The sequence below is a fragment of the Photinus pyralis genome, unplaced genomic scaffold, assembly GCF_008802855.1.
Source record: "Photinus pyralis isolate 1611_PpyrPB1 unplaced genomic scaffold, Ppyr1.3 Ppyr1.4_LG4, whole genome shotgun sequence".
In the NCBI taxonomy this organism is placed as follows: Eukaryota; Metazoa; Arthropoda; class Insecta; order Coleoptera; family Lampyridae; genus Photinus; species Photinus pyralis.
Window position 1 is genome coordinate 49,688,366 of NW_022170511.1, and position 20,271 is coordinate 49,708,636.

Below are 20,271 nucleotides of genomic sequence, written 5' to 3' on the forward strand. Positions count from 1 at the left end.
TACATTACTTCTCTTATATTAGCCTTTTTTCTTTTCATTTTTAAACCGATCCAGTAGTAACGCAAAGAAGATAAATTGATAGCTATGCAAACGACGGTATTGGTTGGTTGGTAAGACCTACTAAAATCATTATTCAAAAAAATAATTTAATATGTCTCGAGTTCCTTTGGCAACCGTAATATAATAATATGCTGTTAATAAGTACATTATAAATAATTTATATGTAAATTGTCTAAGCCAGATATACGTGTGTATGATTCATCGCTGTGCATATCGTAATTATAACCTGATTGTTTGCTGTGTCTCTCACAGATACTACACATTGTTAGAAAGGATGGTATACAGGGTTCTGCCTAGCGCGACGCAGCGTAGGGATTTCTTTATAGTTAATTTCTAGCTCCACTAATCATTTTAGAGCAAAAATCTAAATACGTTTTTTAGAGAAAAAAATACTGCATCTATTCATACTAATTATACTTATAATTTTCCGTTTTTCAAAACCGTAGAAATCGACAAAATAAGAAATTATATATAACACATAAAACAACTTTAACATTTCCACTTTCTCTTCAGTTAAATACGTGATAGGTAAACTAAATTTTATGATTAATTAATTTATGAACAAGTATACATTTAATATACGCCAAACGTAAAGAAACGAGATCGCTGGTTCTTAGGTAATTCTAAGGCATACTTATCTGATTTATTGAAAAATGAACCTTTTTATTTTGTCGATCTCTACGGTTTTGAAAAACGGAAAATTATAAGTAATAGCATGAACACATGCAGTATTTTTTTCTCTAAAAAAACGTACCTATTTAGACTTTTGCTCGAAAATAATTAGGGGAGCTAGTAATTGACTATAAAGAAATTATCATTGAAATCCCTATTCTGCGTCGCGCTAGACAACACCCTGTATTACTGGTCTTTAGTTTAAATTTAACCGTCAACTGACGTGACCTGAATGTTTCCGGCTCGATTTTAATTTAACCATACCATTCAACTATAGTCAGTCATACATAAGTCTACGAGGCGCAAGATATAGTAAGTAAAATATGTAGGTTTTGTTATTTTGTTTCAGGTTTACACCATATTAAAATGGCATTATCTAAGTTTTGTGAGTATTTCGACCTGAAGGAAGGATTTAAAGCCTTTGTAATTATTATGTTGGTAAGACAATTTAATTTATGAAATTAGCAGTTCAGTAATTCTTCTTTATTACAGATGTTTAGACTATTAAGCTTTGCTGCTGTGCCTGGCATAATTTTTCCGATGTTCGATTATAGAAACGAGTTTGAAAATTTTCAAGTAGGTCTTCTATTTGTTATCGCGTATGCTGTTTGGAATTTTGGGTCTACTATAACGCTGATTATTGCATTGAGAGGACTGTATAAGGTAAACTTCTTGAATTGCGCAAAATATGTTTAAAGGTGGTACCTACCCTACGCTGAACCAGCAATATATCTTCAAGGTACTAATCATCGCTGTTTCTACTAGATAGATGTAAAAAAATGGTGGCCGTCGCGTACAATAGTACAATAGTAATTCAAATTGTCATACTTTATATTACAAATTCAAAAAACCACTCATTCTTTTTTGCTGTTTAATTCTAAGCGATTTCTATTCCAGAATGATGCAGGTCTGCTGTTTCCAAATTTGGTTGTGATGCCAATGGAGATCATTCTAACCGTTGTGTCTGGCATCGTTCTTCCTCTTGGCGCAGGGATACCACTCTTTGCTTTGTATTTGTTGGTTTCATGTAAGTATGTAGCATTTTGAAAGTATGACTAAGAGTTCTATGTTTCAGTTGTCCACATTTATCATTTCATGTGTGTTTACAGTTTGTATAAAAAATTTAAACGTGAAGAAACTGTTACTCCAGCTAATGCACGGAATTTAATTAATTCTGTGTAGGATCTTCTTCACGAATTCATTTATTTGTGTTTCAGGATTGTTTTGACTAACTCACTTTCATTTTTAATGTAATGAATTTTTTTGTGTTCTAGAGTTATTCTTAAGTTTATGTATACGTTGTCATTCTATCCTGGTATTTAAAGCTAATCGTTATGTATAAATTGTACATTATTATGTTGTGTATGTTACAAACATTGCGACCGATGTATAGTTGTTGTTTCACTTCACTTCATCATGACATTTGTAGTACTTTTTAAAGTAAATAGTTTTTCACGAAACTGGAAAAATCCAAAATCCCTACCATGATCACACTTTCACACAGAACATGCGGAAGAGTTCGTTCGCTCAACTCATGCAAAGCCGTAATAGTAAAAACTCGACCTCATCGATGATCGCTGTTGGAGGGAAGATTTTTTGCTTGCGCAGACAGGCAGATGAAGAAAAATGAAAATAAGCGCTAACTACTTTAATAGGTTGTTCAAAAATTTCCAATGTTTAAATAAATATCAAGTGAAGTATTTGCCCAATAGGTACGTTGGCTGGAGATCGCTGATGCGGTTGAAAAATGTGTTCGACATAACGGTGTATACTATAACCTGGAACTTAATTAGAAAAGGATAGATATCTATATGGGTTTGAAAGTTTCAAAATATATACCAATGAAAATCTTTGTTCCGGTAGAAAAGGGGGCTATACCTATAAATTTTCATTTTCAAAGAAAGGCAGACCTTTATAAATATTTTTACTTGTTCTAAAGCACTCTTTGTGAATATCGAGGTAGGTGTAGGGTGTACGGCTATAGGATAAAAAATCACATTTCGTTAAAGAAACTACAATACGCGTTGAAGCATCGGAACTAATTTTTTTTCTCCCGTCTGTCTTTTTGGTAAGTTTGAAAGGGTACGAGTAACATCTTTATTCATTCGTTAATTTCGCCGGCGCTGTGGAACGAAATGTTCGGGCCATAGTTTTTTTTGTTAAGATGGTAGAGTAAAGAGTAAAATCTTCATATTACCAATTTCAGCGAGAAATCAGCAATACACTTTGCTTTGGTGTACAGGAACTAAAGTCAATCCAATCTCGGTACGCTTTTTGGCCAGGTGCATTACAATTTCTAACGAATTGGATTTGTTTCCAATTTGTTTTCTGTTGGTATTGATACCAGATCCACGAATAGCAAGCAGTGGGTGGTTGTATTAGTCCATTAGCAGTTTTTCGTTTTTTTTCTCGCTAATGTATTTGTGAAAATCAAAATTGGTTGCTCCTTTATTTCTTTGATAAGCGGATATTCCCGATACTTATCTAATCATATTGTAAAAATAGCATAACACTTGCCACTCTTTGTTGCTACTTAGTGGTGGAAATAAAAAGATTATCTTTGTTCTTTAGGTTTAATTTTTGTAATGCTACTTTTGCATTCATGCGAGTTGGGACTTCTGAAATCTTTAAAATGATATTTGCTACATAAGTCGAAAGTTGTATGAACGGAGAATTGTGAAAAATAATATTAGAATGATAAAATTTTAATTCTGCGAAAAGTCTCAGAATATTCGGAAGGTTGTGGGTTCGAATCCCGCTGCCAACTGCTCCGCCTGGTGTTTTGTCAAAGGGTTTTTACATTCCCCTTCGCCTCCGGTATCCCTTGGGGTGTCGGAGGAAACACGTTGGCCTTTTTCCTTTTTTAACCAGCACCTATTTATACTGCAGCTTTTAATTGTGCATTAGCTACTTGCCCCATTTGGAAATAGGTAAGATCATTTTCTGTGTGATTATCGACGCACGGCCTCTTTTGTAGAACAGACTGTATACTTACAATAACAATAAACTGTACCCAATATAGACAACGCGCGACAAAGTCACTTTCGGTCGACGAATATTGATTAAAATTTAATCAATTAGTCCCTTGACCATTGTCTACCTATTGCTAAAAACAGAATTGGAAAATTCGAAACCGCTAGTGAGTTATCGTGTCCACAGACGGACGGGCAGAAAGTACAAAATCATAAACTCGTTTTTGTCGCTCGCCGCCGTATAATTGAATAATTATTAACTGGGAATATTATTTCTCAGTTGAATATTATTTACAATTCTAAAGTTGTTTTTCAGAATCCTCAAATTTAAATTTTTTGCATTTGACGCCGTCGTAGATAAGAAACGGCTTTACATTTAAATTTAAACTACGCGCGTAACGTCATTGTCATGACAGCACAGTTGGCTAAACTGTATTGGTTGCTTCGAGAGACGAACTTCCCTTCCTTATTGTTACATATTTCGCGGTAATGTGTTGACGTTCGTCGTTCTTTGCCATTTTGTGTCAACTGTAGCCGTATAGTTATAAAATTACGTATTCGGGTATTCCTCTTTTCTAGCTGCATATCTCGACACTGAACTCTTCAGAAAAGCGGTAAGACATTTTAATTTAACGTTACATTTTTCAAATTTGAATGACAAGTAGGTTTACTTGTAAAGTGGAAATACCAAACAGACACAAACATAATATTCAAATTTGTAACCCAAGTATAATTATTTCGTGCCGTAAATGAAAGGCCCAGTTTCTAATAATGTTATCAGTTTTTATACTACTCTCTCGCAACTGCAATGCAAGCGGTTCTCTTATGAAACGTGAGATACATCACATTGTGCAAGACGATCGCAAGATGACAATGTAAACAAATCCATTAAAACGAGAAGAAATTAAAAGCTGTAAAAGAATCGCACATTGTAAGTCACAATATTAGAATCCCCAGACCAGGTACCCCTTCACATTTTTTACAAGTGTTCTAGATAGCAAGGGATGTTTTGTGGTTTGTTTTCGTGACATCAATGAAACAATTTTTGCCTGTTTTGTCCTTATCAAACTTTAATGTTTTACCTAGTGCTTTTACAGGGTGAGTTTCTTTTCGAGTTCAATTTCATTTGCTCATATTTGAAGCATAGCTAACTGGAGAGATTTTAGAAAACATCCCTAAGTTATGTGCTTAAACGGTGCGCAAGTGAATTTTTCGCGTAGGTTTAGTGCTGGAATTCACATTAACGTTTTTTTGTAATGAAAATCATAGTTAACTATGAAATATAACGGGCGATCAAAAATGAGTGGCGGTCGAGTCGCCTTTGGAAGTTCAAGTTAAATTTTCCATGTAAACAAACATTCCAAAGGTGACTCGACAGCAATTCCTTTTGATCGCTTACTATAAGTAATGGTTACTATTCCAGCAAAAAAAATCCTTCATTATAAACGGTAATCCGAAATTCAGACCGGAACTCCACAATTCCACCAAAAAATCATTCTCACAAACCCTTTTTATATTCCAAGATTTAAATTAGGAAGTTGATTTGTCATTTGAAATTATATTCATCTACCAAAATTGTTTTTGTCGCGGATAATTCTTGAGCAATCGTCAACATAGCGTTTTGCCACTATAGATGGTTTCCTAACTTCGTGCTGTTAATAGTTAATAAGTCGGTCTCCTCCTTGGCTAGCAAATTGGCGAAAGTGTAAGTGCGTCAAAGGCAGCGCTCTGTATAAAATGTTTGTAGAAAGTGTTGATGGCAATAATAATAATTTTAATAAAACTATAGGCAATTGCACTGAAAAATTACTATAAACGCATTTGTAACCTTCGTGATTGGATATGTATTTGGTATTTTCGGTAGAATTTCAATTATCTGTATCAAGTGTTGGACTCGGATGGCTCTTCAATGACACCTGCTCCACCATAAGTCGTTTTTTGTGACAAACACTAGATTCGCTCCCACAGTTGGTACGTCTTTTAGTACTTCTGAATGTTCGTAGCGTGTCCGAATCCGTTGGAGCACCGAGCACAAAACGAATACGCAATAACGCGTTCGTGCTCGTTCTGTCAAAAGTAAACGAGCATTATTACATTACACGTTCGGTTCGGATAATGTATATACCTACGCAGCTTTACACAAGTTATACAACTATTAATTGTAATATTTTGCTGGAAAATGTATTATCTACTGTTAGAAATACAGTTAAAAATGTGGGTGGCTTAGTTAAAAAATAATAGACAGTATTAAAATGTTGTAAAAGTCAATCAAATATATTTCTCAATTACTGAATAAGAACCTGATTTTCTTTGTTTGCGAAACATTGTGGCGACCGTGACAGGACGTGTGTAAATCTATTGGTGGTTTTGCTGTGTAGTATCGGACTTTGACCGTTTGCACAGTAGTAATAAGATTACATACGCCTAACATCCGACAAGAGATTTGCTGGACAGTTAGTCAGTAATAGTGAGCTTTACGTTGAATTCGTGTTGAACATTCATTGGGTACCAAGTTTTAATAGTCATTTCTATTTTTAGAAAATGGAAAGTCTTAGAAATAAACGTGCGGCGTGTCGCAGTGTATTCACACGCGTAGCTAATAATTTGACATCTCTATTAGCAGATTCAAATAGGGACCCAGTAGAGACAGAAGCTGCATGGGAACAACTTCATGTAAAGATGGACTATTTAAGAAAATCTGATGATGAGATAATGGATAAATTATTGGAAGAGGAAACATCAGAAGAAACCATGCTGCAGGAGTTGGAAGGTACCGAAAAATATGTAGCTACATTTACACAGTTAAAGGTGAGATATAGTAGATTTGTTATTAAGCCATCAGAAGAGGTTAATAGCGATGCTAATAGCGATTTTACTAAACGACAACGCAAAATAATGAAACTACCCAAAATTGAATTAAAAAAGTTTGACGGGTCAATACGAGATTGGCTGCCCTTTTGGAGTCAGTTTGAAAAAATTCATACTGATGAGACGATTGCATTAGAGGATAAGTTTCAATATTTAATTTTCGCGACTGTGCCGAATTCTAAAGCTAGAGACGTCATCGAAGGTTTTCCTCCAACTGCAGGAAATTATTCTGAAGCAGTTAACCGATTGAAAACGCGTTTCGGCAGAGACGATTTACTCATAGAATTTTACGTTCGAGAGTTGTTGAAACTAGTTTTGCGTAATGACGGTACACATTCTAAAAATGAGATCGCCAGTTTGTATGATAAACTAGAGACTCAAATCCGTTCCTTGCAGACTTTAGGCGTGAATACTGATATGTGTGCGGCCATGTTGTATCCGTTGGTAGAATCGTCTCTGCCAGAAGAATTCTTGCGCGCCTGGCAGCGATCGTCAGATTTTGCAGCAGCGTCTAGCAATTCTATGAATTCTAGATTAGGTAAGTTAATGAAATTCTTACGTTCAGAAGTGGAGAATGAAGAGAGGATCACTCTAGCCATCGAAGGTTTTTCATTCAACAATGATGAAAAATTTAAGAAACCCAGAAGTAAAGTCGAAACTAAAACTAGTACAGCCTCCGGTCTTATTAATTCAGGTATAACCTCTTTTTCTAAGTGCACATTTTGTGATGGGAATCATGCAGCTGAACAATGTTTTAAGTCTCAAAAAATGACATTAGATGAGAAAAAGAAATGTTTAATTGATAAGCGTGCATGTTTTCGTTGTGCATAAATTGGTCATCAGGGACATAGATGTAAGATCAAGTTAAAATGTGTCTTATGTGGGTCTAGACATATTGTCAATTTGTGCCCTGATCTAGAAAAGCCGAAAAATGCATGTCCAAAAACTGTGGTTGAGCCAAAAGTTACTTCTGAAGGTAAAATCATACCTAATCTAGCGAATTGTACAGACACATGTGTATTTCTCCAAACATTAGTGGTTAAAATTTATGGGGATTGCGGAGAAAAATGCGTTCGTGCTCTGATTGATACGGGGTGTCAAAGATCGTATGTGTTGAAATCAGTGGTCAACACATTAAAATGTACGCCCAAGAGAATTGAGGCTATTTATTGTACATGCTCTTTTTGGTGGAACCGTTTCAGAAGAACAGGAGCACTGCGTGTATCACTTAAAAGTCGGTAGTTTAGATGACAGTTATATATGTCGTTTTGAGGCACTTGATCAGCAGACGATTTGTAAGAATATCGCTCCGGTCTCTGCAGGCATATGGAATAAAGAGGTAAATCGTCGAAAAATTACGTTGACCGACATCGATAATTATGAACCGATTTCGTTATTAATCGGGGCAGACATAGCGGGCAAGATTTTTACTGGGAAAAACCATATCTTGAAATGTGGGCTTGTAGCTATGCAAACGTTATTGGGATGGGTATTGATGGGTAAAACGCCGATAAGAACGAAGGTACCTAACGTTTCCATGATGGTTACTAATTTGTTAAACGCATCAGCGTCTGTTACTGCTTTATGGCAGCTTGACGTTTTGGGAATCGCAGATTCACGTGAAGCTGACGGCAAGTTACAACAACAAGCTGCTGCACAAGAGTTTTTTAAAGAAACAGTAACCATAAATGAAGAAGGACGTTATGAAATTAAATTTCCTTGGATCGAAGGGCATCCGCCGTTGCCACATAACTACAATATGGCCAAACGACGTTTGAAATTTACTGAAAAGAAACTCAAAACTACGGGGTATCTTAAAGAGTATGACCAAGTATTTTCTGAATGGCAATCTGAAAATATTATAGAACGCGTGCCTGATGTAGAACTAAATATTCAGTCACATTACTTACCTCATCGTCCGGTAATCAAAGATACAAACAGTACGACAAAGATTAGACCCGTTTTTGATGCTTCGGCTAAGGAAAAGAATCAACCATCATTAAACGATTGTTTAGAAAAAGACGTTAACTTGATTGAACAGATACCCGACCTGTTGCTGAATTTTCGAAAGGAAAAAATTGGGGTTACTTCGGATATAAAAAAGGCCTTCTTACAAATTAGTGTACACCGAAACGATCGAGATTTTCTACGGTTCTTGTGGAAATCAGAAGATGGTAAGGAAATAGTATTTCGACATAGAAGGGTTGTATTTGGAGTGAACAGTAGTCCATTTCTTTTAGGAGCGACCATTAATTTTCATTTGAATCGGTTATTAACCTGTAAGGATAAAGTTCGCTCAGAGTCCGTCATTCACAAATTACAAGATAGTTTCTATGTAGACAACTGTGTGACAAGTGTATCTGACAAAGTGACATTAGTACATTTTATACGCGAAGCTACTGATATAATGGCTGACGCAAAATTTGAACTGAGAGGATGGTCTTATACTGGATCAGAAGAGAGCGTAGATGTACCGTTGCTCGGATTAAAGGGGTATACGACGCAGGATGAACTTACGGTGTACGAGATAAAACCACTTACTGATCAGTTGATCACAAAACGAATAATCCTTTCTTGTGCGCAAAGGATATTTGATCCTATTGGATTTTCATCTCCAGCAACGCTGGTTCCCAAATTACTGCTTCAAAAATTGTGGGAAAGTAAGATAGGCTGGGATGCAGAAGTGGACGAAGAAAACAGTTGCGCATTTTTGAAATGGCAGAAAGAAGCGTCTTTGTTAGCGGAAATTCGGATTCCTCGATGGATAAATGCGGGATTAGGAGAAGCACAGTGTTTGAGTCTTCACATTTTTAGTGATGCGAGTCAAACTGCTTACAGTGCTGTCGTTTTTCTTAGAGCTGAAGTAGAAAGCAAAGTACGGGTACATTTCATTCAAGCCAAATCGCGTGTAGCGCCGATCAAGAAGTTGTCAATACCTCGATTGGAGTTATTAGGAGCTACAATTGGAGCTCGGTTGTACAGTAGAATTAAGAGCCATTTTGAAGAGAACATGCCGTGCTATTTTTGGACAGATTCGACAACTGTACTTGAATGGATTAAACGACAAGACAATTGGACAACATTCGTATGGAACCGAGTACACGAAATTAGGAATCTCACTAACACTGTCAGTTGGAGACATGTACCGGGAGATTTAAATCCAGCCGATTTACCTTCAAGAGGATGTTCTCCAAAGCAATTAATTACTTCAAAATGGTGGGAGGGACCTGATTGGCTTTTTGAAGTTCCAGAGGTTTGGCCTAAAAATTATCATCGAGTCGACGAAGAAGAAATCTTGAAAGAAATGAGAAAAGGAATAGTTTCCTCCACATTGCATGTCTTACATAATGACAAATTCTATCGATATTTTTCAAAATACAACAGAATCATTCGAATGATTGCCTGGATTTGTAGGTTTTCTTTCAACTGCAAGGATAAAGATAACCGAAGGTTTGGAGAATTGACAACCGAGGAGATTGAACAAGCCGAAAGAAAATTAATCAAAATTGTCCAAGAGGAATCGTTTGTGGAAGATGATAAAAAGCTGTCTACGTTGAAGATAATGAGAAATATGGAAGGTATTTTAGTCTTAGAAAGTAAGATTGCCATAAGAGACGATACAGAAACGTTCAGATATCCTTATGTGTTACCAGGGAAACATCCAGTTGTCAGAGCTTTAATTTATGACACCCATGTCAATAATTGTCATGTGAAGAATGAAGGACTCATTTCAATTTTGAGAGAAAAGTATTGGGTACTCGGTGGGCGTAGATCTGTTAGGTCCGTTACTTCACGTTGTGTACATTGCAGAAGATATGATTCCAAGAAGATGTGTGTAGAAGCACCATTGCTCCCTCCAGATCGAATTCGTGATGCAATCGCTTTCGAAGTGACGGGCATAGATATGGCTGGTCCAGTATTTCTGAGAGATAACCAGAAGGCATGGATTTGCCTGTTTACATGCGCCATATATCGGGCGGTACACTTAGATTTAGTAACATCACTCTCAACAGCAGTTTTTTTACAAGTTTTCCGCAGGTTTGTTGCGCGTAGGGGCAGACCACGTGTTGTGTATACAGATAATGGTACCAACTTCCGTGGTGCTGAGAACATTTTCGCAGACCTAGACTGGGATGAAGTAACAAGGTATGGAACAGAACAACGAATTTGTTGGCGATTCAATCCTCCTTCAGCTCCCTGGTGGGGAGGATGGTGGGAGCGACTGATTGGTATTTTGAAAGTTCTGTTACGTAAAGTGTTAGGTAAAGCCCGTTTAAGCGGCGAAGAGCTTTATACCACATTGTGTGATTGCGAATCTGTAATCAATTCGAGGCCGTTAACGTATGTGTCCAATGACGCGAGTGAATTGATTCCATTGACTCCGGTCATGTTCTTACGCGAACTCGCGAGTAGCGGCGTGCCTGATTGTGAGTTTGCAGATAGTGTAGTATTCAATCGTCGAGTAAAGTATGTACAACGATTACGCGAGAATTTGCGTAAGCGGTTTCGTGCAGAGTATTTAGGGCAATTAAGCCAAAAGTTTTTGAACATTTCGTCGCGTGATATTATCGTCGGTGAGATTGTGTTAATCGGTAATGATCACAGTAAACGTCTTGATTGGCCATTAGGAAAAGTCGTTGAAGTAATGAGAGGTCAAGATGCGGGAAGTTGGTGCAGCTTAAAACCCAACACGGATTATTGCTACGACCTATTCAACGCATTTATCCCTTGGAGGCTACGTCAGAAGAGTTTCATATGCAAAAAGCAGAACAAGAAACGAATCCCACCAGCTGCGAATTAAAAGCGGAACTTTCTCAAGAAGGCGAAGAAGGCAGCACGACGGTTACGAAAGCGGAGAACTATACAACGCGTTTCGGACGTAAAATTTGTATTCCTGTTCGTTTTCATGAATGAATGGGCAATTATGTGTGTTCTTTGTTAATGTTCAGTTAGAGACTCTTCGTTTTAGTCTCAAAGGTGGGAGAATGTTAGAAATACAGTTAAAAAAAAAATGTGGGTGGCTTAGTTAAAAAATAATAGACAGTATTAAAATGTTGTAAAAGTCAATCAAATATATTTCTCAATTACTGAATAAGAACCTGATTTTCTTTGTTTGCGAAACACTGTGTATGTACACGACTTATGAAGAATAATACCCCCAGTAATCCTAGAAGTAATGAATACCATAAGGGGTCTTGTGCTGTGCACTTTTTCATTCCTTCAGACCTAATGGGTAATCTGGTGCTGATGAGGCCTTGTGCAACATCCAAATTTCTTCTTTACAAAAAGGAAATATGAAAGCTACAAATCTTGGCATCATTATTAATACTGGTAAAAAGTACAAGCAAGAGTAAGAGGTGATATCAAGACGCGATAGCTCTCAAGACCCTTGAAACATAAAGCATGAAAAAGTAATTATGTGTCCATCATTCAATTATTTTTTTTTGTACTGGAGAAATTTCGAGCCACCTTAATCGTAAGTTATATTCCGTGTGATCGAATCCACTTTACCTTCTTTCTATTTCTAGGGGGAATCCATCGTATTTATGGTATAAGAAGGCTACCTTACTTTAACGAAGTTCTTTTTTTTTGTGTACTCTCTGCTTTAAGAGGTTAGCGCATTATATTTGGTTAACCGTGGCCATAATTACATTATATTTTAGAGTCCTTGTAAGGAGTCAAAGTCCAACGATTCCGTAGCTCCTACTTACTCTCTAAGCGAAACACATCTACGTTAAACGACAACATGCAGGAGTTCCGTGTACTGTAAAATCTGCCATTGAAACGTTACTATCTCTAAGGCGCAGCCAAACAGATACTGCGGACACCAACCCTTTTGACACCTGTTGCGGTACATAGAAAACCGTTAGCCGTTTACACGTACACCAGGAATCTTAGGAACCAGAGACCTACCTATCGTAGTGGTGATATCTTATTATTGTTTAAACTACTTATTGCCTTTGTGTATTTGCATTTCGTTTAACCCATACTTATGTGGTAAATGTTAACTGGCCGAACACCAGAGCCACCCATATTACTCTTAATTAGTACGCTTGAACTTGAAAGGGAATAATTTGCGTTAATTAACTGCATTTACTCATGTGAAGTAAATCACCTGTGAAGTACAGAGCTCTATACTATGATTTAAACTTCGATACCCTACAAGCTACTAATCAAGGTATTCAATCCACTGTCAATTTAACCCATTAAACTCAATCACTGTGCAACGGTAGTGGGTGTTCTATACCTACTTTCAGGATTTTTGGTGTGAACTAGTTTCAGCTACTAAATTTATGTAATATTTCATTGGGGAAATTTTATGTAAACCTTGGAATTTGGGATAATTATTTCAACACTTATACTTGGGGTTGTTTAGTTTTTACATAACGTGTTCATTATACTTTATTGATTTTTGATTCCCATTTGGGAAACATAACTTTTGTGTTGGTGTTACGTATGCAGGTGCAATTGCACCCAATAAACATTTTTTTTGTGGGTTATCAGTTGCCTACTTTAAAGCTAAAGCTACCTTTCCTAGTTCCGGTAGTGGCAAGCGGAACTTAACTTGGAATTAGGTGGCGCCCATAGAGATTTTAATTGAAGCGACCAAAAGTAAGTACTGACGACCTAGGCTGGATCGAGGAGTTATAAGTGCCAATTACCAATTGAGTTAATTCTGTTACCCACAACCCTGTACATTAGTCTTTCTCTCTCCACTGTTTGCTATTTGGTCAACAGAGCTAGCTGGCCGGTCAGCGGCGTGTGTTTTATTTATGAAGCACATGGTATTTTTGTAGTGCCTTGCATTTTGTTGCTTGCGCGTTATAAGGGTTACCTTACGGCCATGATACTTACGGCTACACTAACCTTACCTTGTAAGCACCCAAGTCTTCAACCAAACACGCTAAGATAGCCTCCCTTCCAACTGCTGCAGTAACGTTAGTAATGGGTTCGCTGAATTTTGGATTCTCTGCAAGAAAAAGGTAATTAGATTATTTGTACACCAAAAACAATATGAGTAGAAAGAAACGCCACGAGGGACAAAAATATGCCAATCCAGTGGTATGCGGGAAACTAATCATTAGAAAGTTAAAATTTCGTATTCTCTTAGAGACTTGTTATTAATTTAAATGTATATATCTATAGGTACGTAAATTAGACATTGCACAGAAATAGGCGGTATTTCGAAACTCACTAGGGAGTTATATTATAATAACAGTATTTTAGGTTGCTTAATTAAATGTTACTTAGGGAATTACGGCGTAAGCTTTTATAATACAAAAAATTGAATCAATATTTATTCGTGCATGCCGCATACCCTTGAAACTCTTATTCTAATTCTATGCCGTTCGGCCAACTAAATTGGGGGATGTGTAAATCCGCAACGTATGCGAATGATTAGCTCTCGTCTAATTAGAATATGTTGCTTATACCCCGCTTTGTTAATGAGTAGTTTTCGTTACAAAACAAATATGTACCGGCGGTTTTGCATTAAGTTACAAAGCAACGTCAGGGGGTAATCGCTACTAAAGCATAAACATATAAGAGCACTTTACACAGCAGCTTTACGTTGAAAGTCCTGCAACGCTTTGTTCATTCTCTAATCTATGATTTTCTCTGGTTTTCCCATAGCGAGTCATTAACACACTCCATTAAATTACTGCAACCAGGAAATGAACTGACATCGATATCAGGCCTCCCTTATAAACATTTGTTATGCGGTCCCCATTTTTACTTGCAAACTGTTGAAACCCTACTCTGTTTTTGACTAGCAATTTTATGGTTCAGTTCTACTCCAACATTCGTTTTTTGCTTTTACGGTGTAACTTTATTAGAAAACGCGAGGGGAAGAATATTTATGCGTTCGAATAGATATTTAAATGAAGTCAACTATATTAAAAACGTTCTGCATTTTTCTTTTCTATTTCATACATCCTTATATTACCAAATCGAACTCATGTGATACAGACAAATCAGGATAATCGAACTATCTCATTATTTTTAGTACTTTTTTCATTGAAAAACAGAACACGAGTACTCAGTAGTAAATTTTTCGAGTTCGAATTCCAGACGTTTTATATTTATATGTGTTACCCACGTTCCTCTAAGAGAAATAAGTACTTGTTATTCCTAATTATTCTTCTAGCTATCGTTGGAGTGGATAAAAGTGGCGAAGTGTCTGTAGAGCAATCGTATGCAGTGGATCCCTTAGATGTTGCTGACAATTTTTGATATTTTTCAGTATTGTAAAGTTAAATGGAAATTGTGTGTGTGAGATAAATTTCCATAAGACAAGCAAAAAAAGCAGTTGGGCGTAAGCGCCAAGCACCTGTTGCAAGTTATAGTGACACAAAGATAATGTGGGGATACAGTGGTGTTACTTTATATTGGTAATGGATATCCGCCGTATTTTAACCAAATACAGTGAATTAGTAGAAATAAACCTTAAAACTAAGGTGATGAAGTACAAGGTAGAATACGGTAATTTGCTGATTTGGGAATGAAATAAAAACCAGGTGTCAAATTCTTGACAGAATAGCTTCCTAGCTGAAACCAAAAATTGCCAACATATGTACGCTGCTTTTATTAAAGGGACTTACCATAGAAATTTCGTTTAAATTGCTTCAGAAACAAGATCGTTGCGTTTTGCACATATGCAACACAATTTTTTGACTTTGACATTTTTTTTCTCCGTTTTTTGATAATATAACCCGGCCCAATTTTTTGTAGGTTGTACACAGGAAAATAAGGTCTTCCAAATAATAGAATAAAAATTTTAGGTTGCTATTTGAAAAAAAAAGTTCGATGCCGTTACGGCGCTCCAAATTTTTTTTCAAAAATCCGGCCCGTTATTTTTCTGTTCGGTATGCCTAAAACATATATACAAAATTTCAACAAAATCCGTCGAGCCGTTTTCTCAGAAAATTGCCAACAAACGTACGTACGTACGTACGTACGTACGTACGTAGACGGAAAAAAATTTTATTCTTTAAAAGTTGCTTAAAATGGTCTAAAACGTCGACATTTGATGAAATTTTGAAATGTTCAAAAAACGGCTATCGCAATAGCTACCTAGCACATGCTAGGAAGCTAAAAATAATGAGTACTACATGGTTTGACACAGTGTATCTGGCGAATGTTTACCTTAATAATGCACACTTCTGGTATTCCTGCAATTTCGGCCTCAATATTGTAGGTCTTTCAGGGTGTGGGGACGGTCGCAATACACCTTCGACTTCATGCAACCCCAAAGAAAAAAATTACATGGGGTTAATCCCGGTGAATCAGCCTTCCAGGAAAAGTTTGCGTAGAAAGATTCACGGTAATTAATGCCCGTTATGTGTGCAGTGGTACCGTCTTGTTGAAACCAGATATCCTGTAATAGCATTGTCACGAAATCCGACTGGAAAAACTCTTGCAGCAGTAACGATTTGAATTCACAGTTACAGCATGACGATTTACATGAAAAAAGTAAGAGCCCATTGTGCCTACTTGTGATATGGCGTGACACACCAGTGACGCGGTCTCAGTGCAGGGGTGTCTTGTGAATTTCTCTTAGGTTCGTTTCGCTCCAGTACCGCATAGGCGCATACTCTGTTTATTTAAACACGCACTAAGGTGAAAATCTGCCTTATCAAAAAAGAACAGATTTACGTCACGGAGTATGGATGCAAGCATGCCTTCACTAAATGTTATTCGTATTACATAATCCCGTACTGACAATTTCTGGACTACGCACATTTAATACAGTTGAAAATTCAGTTCATTCGTCCGATGGTCATAACGTCTTAAAATGCCAAGAGCAAGTGCTTGTTTCCGAGCTGAGCGTTTGGGAAATTGCAGTATACCGCTTCTCTAGCGCGTACCCAATTTACAATTGATTGCCGTCCAGAAATACGTCCGTAAAAACGGCCTTATACGTTTCTGCGGTGTCAACGGATTTTTCGTTTGCTCTCTGCGCAGTAAAATGCGGTATGGAATTAGTGAAGGAGGTCAAAATGTTGGTCCGTGGAAACAAGGTAAAAACTTTGTTTTTTGAGTAAATTTAGAAACAAATTATATCAATATTGTTTTAATTTCCATTTTCTATCACCTGGGCCACACTATGAGTGACATTAGTTAAAAAAACCGAAACACCAATGTGAAAAATATTGATGTGAAAATGCGCCCGCGATGAAGTGTTGATAACAATAATGTCGTTAGTGCTAAAACATAGCCACGTAAAAAAAGTAATCCATCCATCTATTTCTAATTTTTTAAGAATATTCTTTCTTATTTCACGTATGTCATCAATTATTTCCGTATAAATCTACACGCTTAAGGTGATGCGTGGTTGATTCCAAACAAGTCTGTTTCATTTACAACTGAACGGCACATGGAAATGTAGAGTTTATACGTGAGCAACAAATGAATGAACTTTCGATTTTCTTTCGAATTGTAGCGTTCTTGTAGTTCTTTGTTTTACCGCTTCACGCCATCCGAGTGTTCCTTTCTGCACTTCATCCTATCACTTCTTTAATTTTGTCTTGCGTACAAGCTGTACTCCTTCCTTTCAGACAAGATTCTGCATTGATAGTGGTTACTTGAAAATGGGCTCTTTGTAGTGGGTATTACCATTTATTTCTTTGGAGTTTTCCTCTATTTCTGATGTATTGTGGGTGCTCCATTAAATGCGCTTATACATATATTTACAAGTAGTTGCGCGGTACAAGAAGAATTTTTTGGCTTTGTATTCTCTCATTGTTCTCTTCTAAGACTCGTAATTTTCTCTTCTGAATTACTTGTTAATTATTATCTACCTGGACACTAACTACTACTTCACACATGCGTTGTAAAATATTTATCTGCGCCGAGTTTTTAATGAAAAACTAAAAACCCAACTTATTTTATTTATGGTGGCATAAACGCCAAAGTAGGGCTTATCTTAAAAAAAATGTTTTGACATAACTCCAGTTAAGCGCCATTTTACCTTCAAGACATAAAATTCATTTGACACAAACGCCTTTGGCTATCTGGCATAAACGCCACAGGATAAAACTGGTTTGGCACAAGCGACAAATGATTTTATTTAAAATATAACGTAATTTTTAACATTTTGTGGCTAAAATTTTGATCAACAAAAACTAGAACAAATAATAACCACATGGTGAAAGGATATTTAAGAAAAAAACAAGATTAAGGTTTCAGGTGATTTTTTTGTCTCTCCAGTAAAATTTTCTAAATGGCGTTTGTGCCGTTCTTCCTTGGAAGCATGGATGTAAAATAATTTTCGCTCCCTAATGTAGGACAAGCGTGCAGTAGGTACTTATTATTTATTCCATCTAGTTTTTGTTAAAAGACTCTCTATAAAAAGCTTGCGCTCCAATTAGAAAACAATTAGCAGAACGTATGTATACAGGCACACCTGAAATGACTCCTACACATGCCAGATATATATCTGCATTTTTGTCTTCAAATAACGGTCTTTAACTTGCAACGTATACCGTTGGGGTTATAATTCTAAAAATGGCTCTGAATACCTTAGATACGGTGGTCATTGCGTGATGAACGGGCTCATACTTTCATAAGTAGCAGTGGTAGTAATTTAATGTTTATTGCATAAATTTGAAATTAAAATGAGTGTTACTACCTATTTATATTACATAGCCGCAAAAGTGCCTAAAAAGTCTCGAGGGTAATTTTAAAAATAAAAAAAAGATAAATGTTGCATACATATCAGATTTTTGTAACAAAAGACGTAATTAACGTTGTTAATTGTCCTGTCAGATCTAAATCACGACGATAATATCTCTCGTGTTAATTTTTTTAGCAGTGAACCGCTTTTGTTTATCTTATTACCCTGGTGGCAATTGCAGCTGATTGAAAAAGAAGGAAATTTACATGTACGAAGTCGCATACCTGACGCCAATCAATAAGACTGGCATGAAAGGGTACTAATCGAAATAACCTTAATTTTCCCTCAAAGGGCGTTTTCGTAAATTAGAAAGACAAAGATACTTTGTTATGAAAACATAATATTTTTATTAGCTTAAAATAACACAATTAATTCAATTAGGGTGTATAAACTGAAATAAGGAGCAATTACAGCGCCAAGAAATTAGGTTTGCACAACCGTAAAGTTACTGTTTTATATTTTAATTACGCAAAAAGTGTTGACAAAAGTATTTTTTATTTTCTCATTTATTATCCCTTTTTTTAATAACTTGGCCCATAAAAATTAATTTACAGTGGGACTACGCATGATTAAAAATAAACTGTTCCACTTTCTTTCTTGACAGTAAGGCGAACTTTGTCACGGCGCCGCGCCGTGTACTTTTAACAAATAAAATAATTATTAACAAGCCGAATTGGTGTAAGCTTTGTTTACTCATTTACTTACATAAAAGTAGGAAGTATGTCATTAAATCCGGTTAAGCTACTGACAGTGGAAGTATTTAGATATCTCAATGAATTCTTTTCGTATTATCGAATGAAAGCTGTAAATGGTCAACGTTCCACATGCCAATACACAAATTTTACAGATTCCCAGATTTTATCTATATCTTTCTTAGATTTAGGAAGGGGGGGGGGGGGCAACGTCTCTAGCAGTACTTTTTTGAGAGCGACTATTGCCCAGTACGACCCACACAATAGTTCCAAAACCTGAAATGTTACGCATAATTTCAGGGTTCCTACTTATTAAAATAAAGAGCCAGTCACTCAACTATTCGTCACTGAAAATTACTTCAAAGGGAAAGTTTTTATTGTGCATAATTGATCGACTTGCTGAAATGAACAGCAGACTCAAAATTCGCTGGGTTCTAAAACCCACCTGACAAACCTAAAATAGAACCCTAATCTTCCCCAAGACTATCAAAATCAACCTACCTCAAATGCTAGTTTCTTAATTGTTGGTTACCATAATACTCTTCAGTGCACATTAATTCCAAATGGATATAGGTTCTTACCTTGACACACGACCTCAAATAACAGGACAATTAAAGAAAACCAATGCCGTAAACTACGGAACAGTCTATGACGGCAACACTGAGAACATCTAATCGTTTTGGAACCCTATAGGTACTTTATTTAATGGCCGTTTGCACAGACAAATTTAAGTGGAGCTTAGCTTAAGCGTAGCTTAAAATCCATGGCAACAATTATTGAGCTTAAATTTATCGGTGCAAACGGCCATTGTGAAAATTTGTTAAGGTCGACAAACTGCCTGAATGTAGAATGTAAGGTACCACAAGGTTCAGTTTTAGGGCCACTTTTATGCTTATGACGCTGTGATGAAGCTGATCGTGCTGAGAGGTGAGCACATAATTGGGTACGCGGACGACCTAATGATAGTCGCAGCCGATCGAAAACTCGAAAAAGCCCTATTAAATATGGATGAAGCCGCGGTCCGCGAGGAGGATAAAAATGTGGATGGAGCAGGAATTGGTAGGTGCTAAAACTATGCAGAGAAAGTAACAACGAGCCTACAAAAGCTATTTTGGAGTTGTGGTCGCATCCAGTAGAGCAAGAGAAGAGTCCTGGCATCGGTCGTTAACAACTTAGTACTGTACACGGGTGAAATATGGGACAGGGCCACAAAATTTAAATGTACTATAAGCAAATTAGGCAAATTAGAAAGATGGCGCGGAACCAGTAGCGTGGGCATTCGGCACAGTACCGTTAAGTGTAGGATTATTTTTAATTACTCAATTACAGTACC

The 20,271-nt window shown here is 36.7% G+C and overlaps 1 protein-coding gene across 4 annotated transcripts in view; it reads left to right on the forward strand.

Moving 5' to 3' along the window:
* Positions 1-2,352, forward strand: part of LOC116167960 — an 89,259-nt gene extending 86,907 nt beyond the window's left edge. For 2 of the 4 annotated variants that reach the window (XR_004144677.1, XR_004144678.1), the window contains exons 6-9: positions 1,082-1,170; positions 1,225-1,395; positions 1,630-1,759; positions 1,808-2,352. Coding sequence is in view for 1 of the 4 variants with exons in the window: in XM_031483586.1 (XP_031339446.1) it covers positions 1,099-1,170; positions 1,225-1,395; positions 1,630-1,759; positions 1,808-1,914 (480 nt within the window). In the remaining 3 variants the exon portion in view is untranslated. The remainder of the gene's footprint in view (positions 1-1,081; positions 1,171-1,224; positions 1,396-1,629; positions 1,760-1,807) is intronic. The other 2 variants (XR_004144676.1, XM_031483586.1) reach the window with 1 other exon arrangement.
* The last annotated feature ends 17,919 nt before the right edge of the window (positions 2,353-20,271 follow it).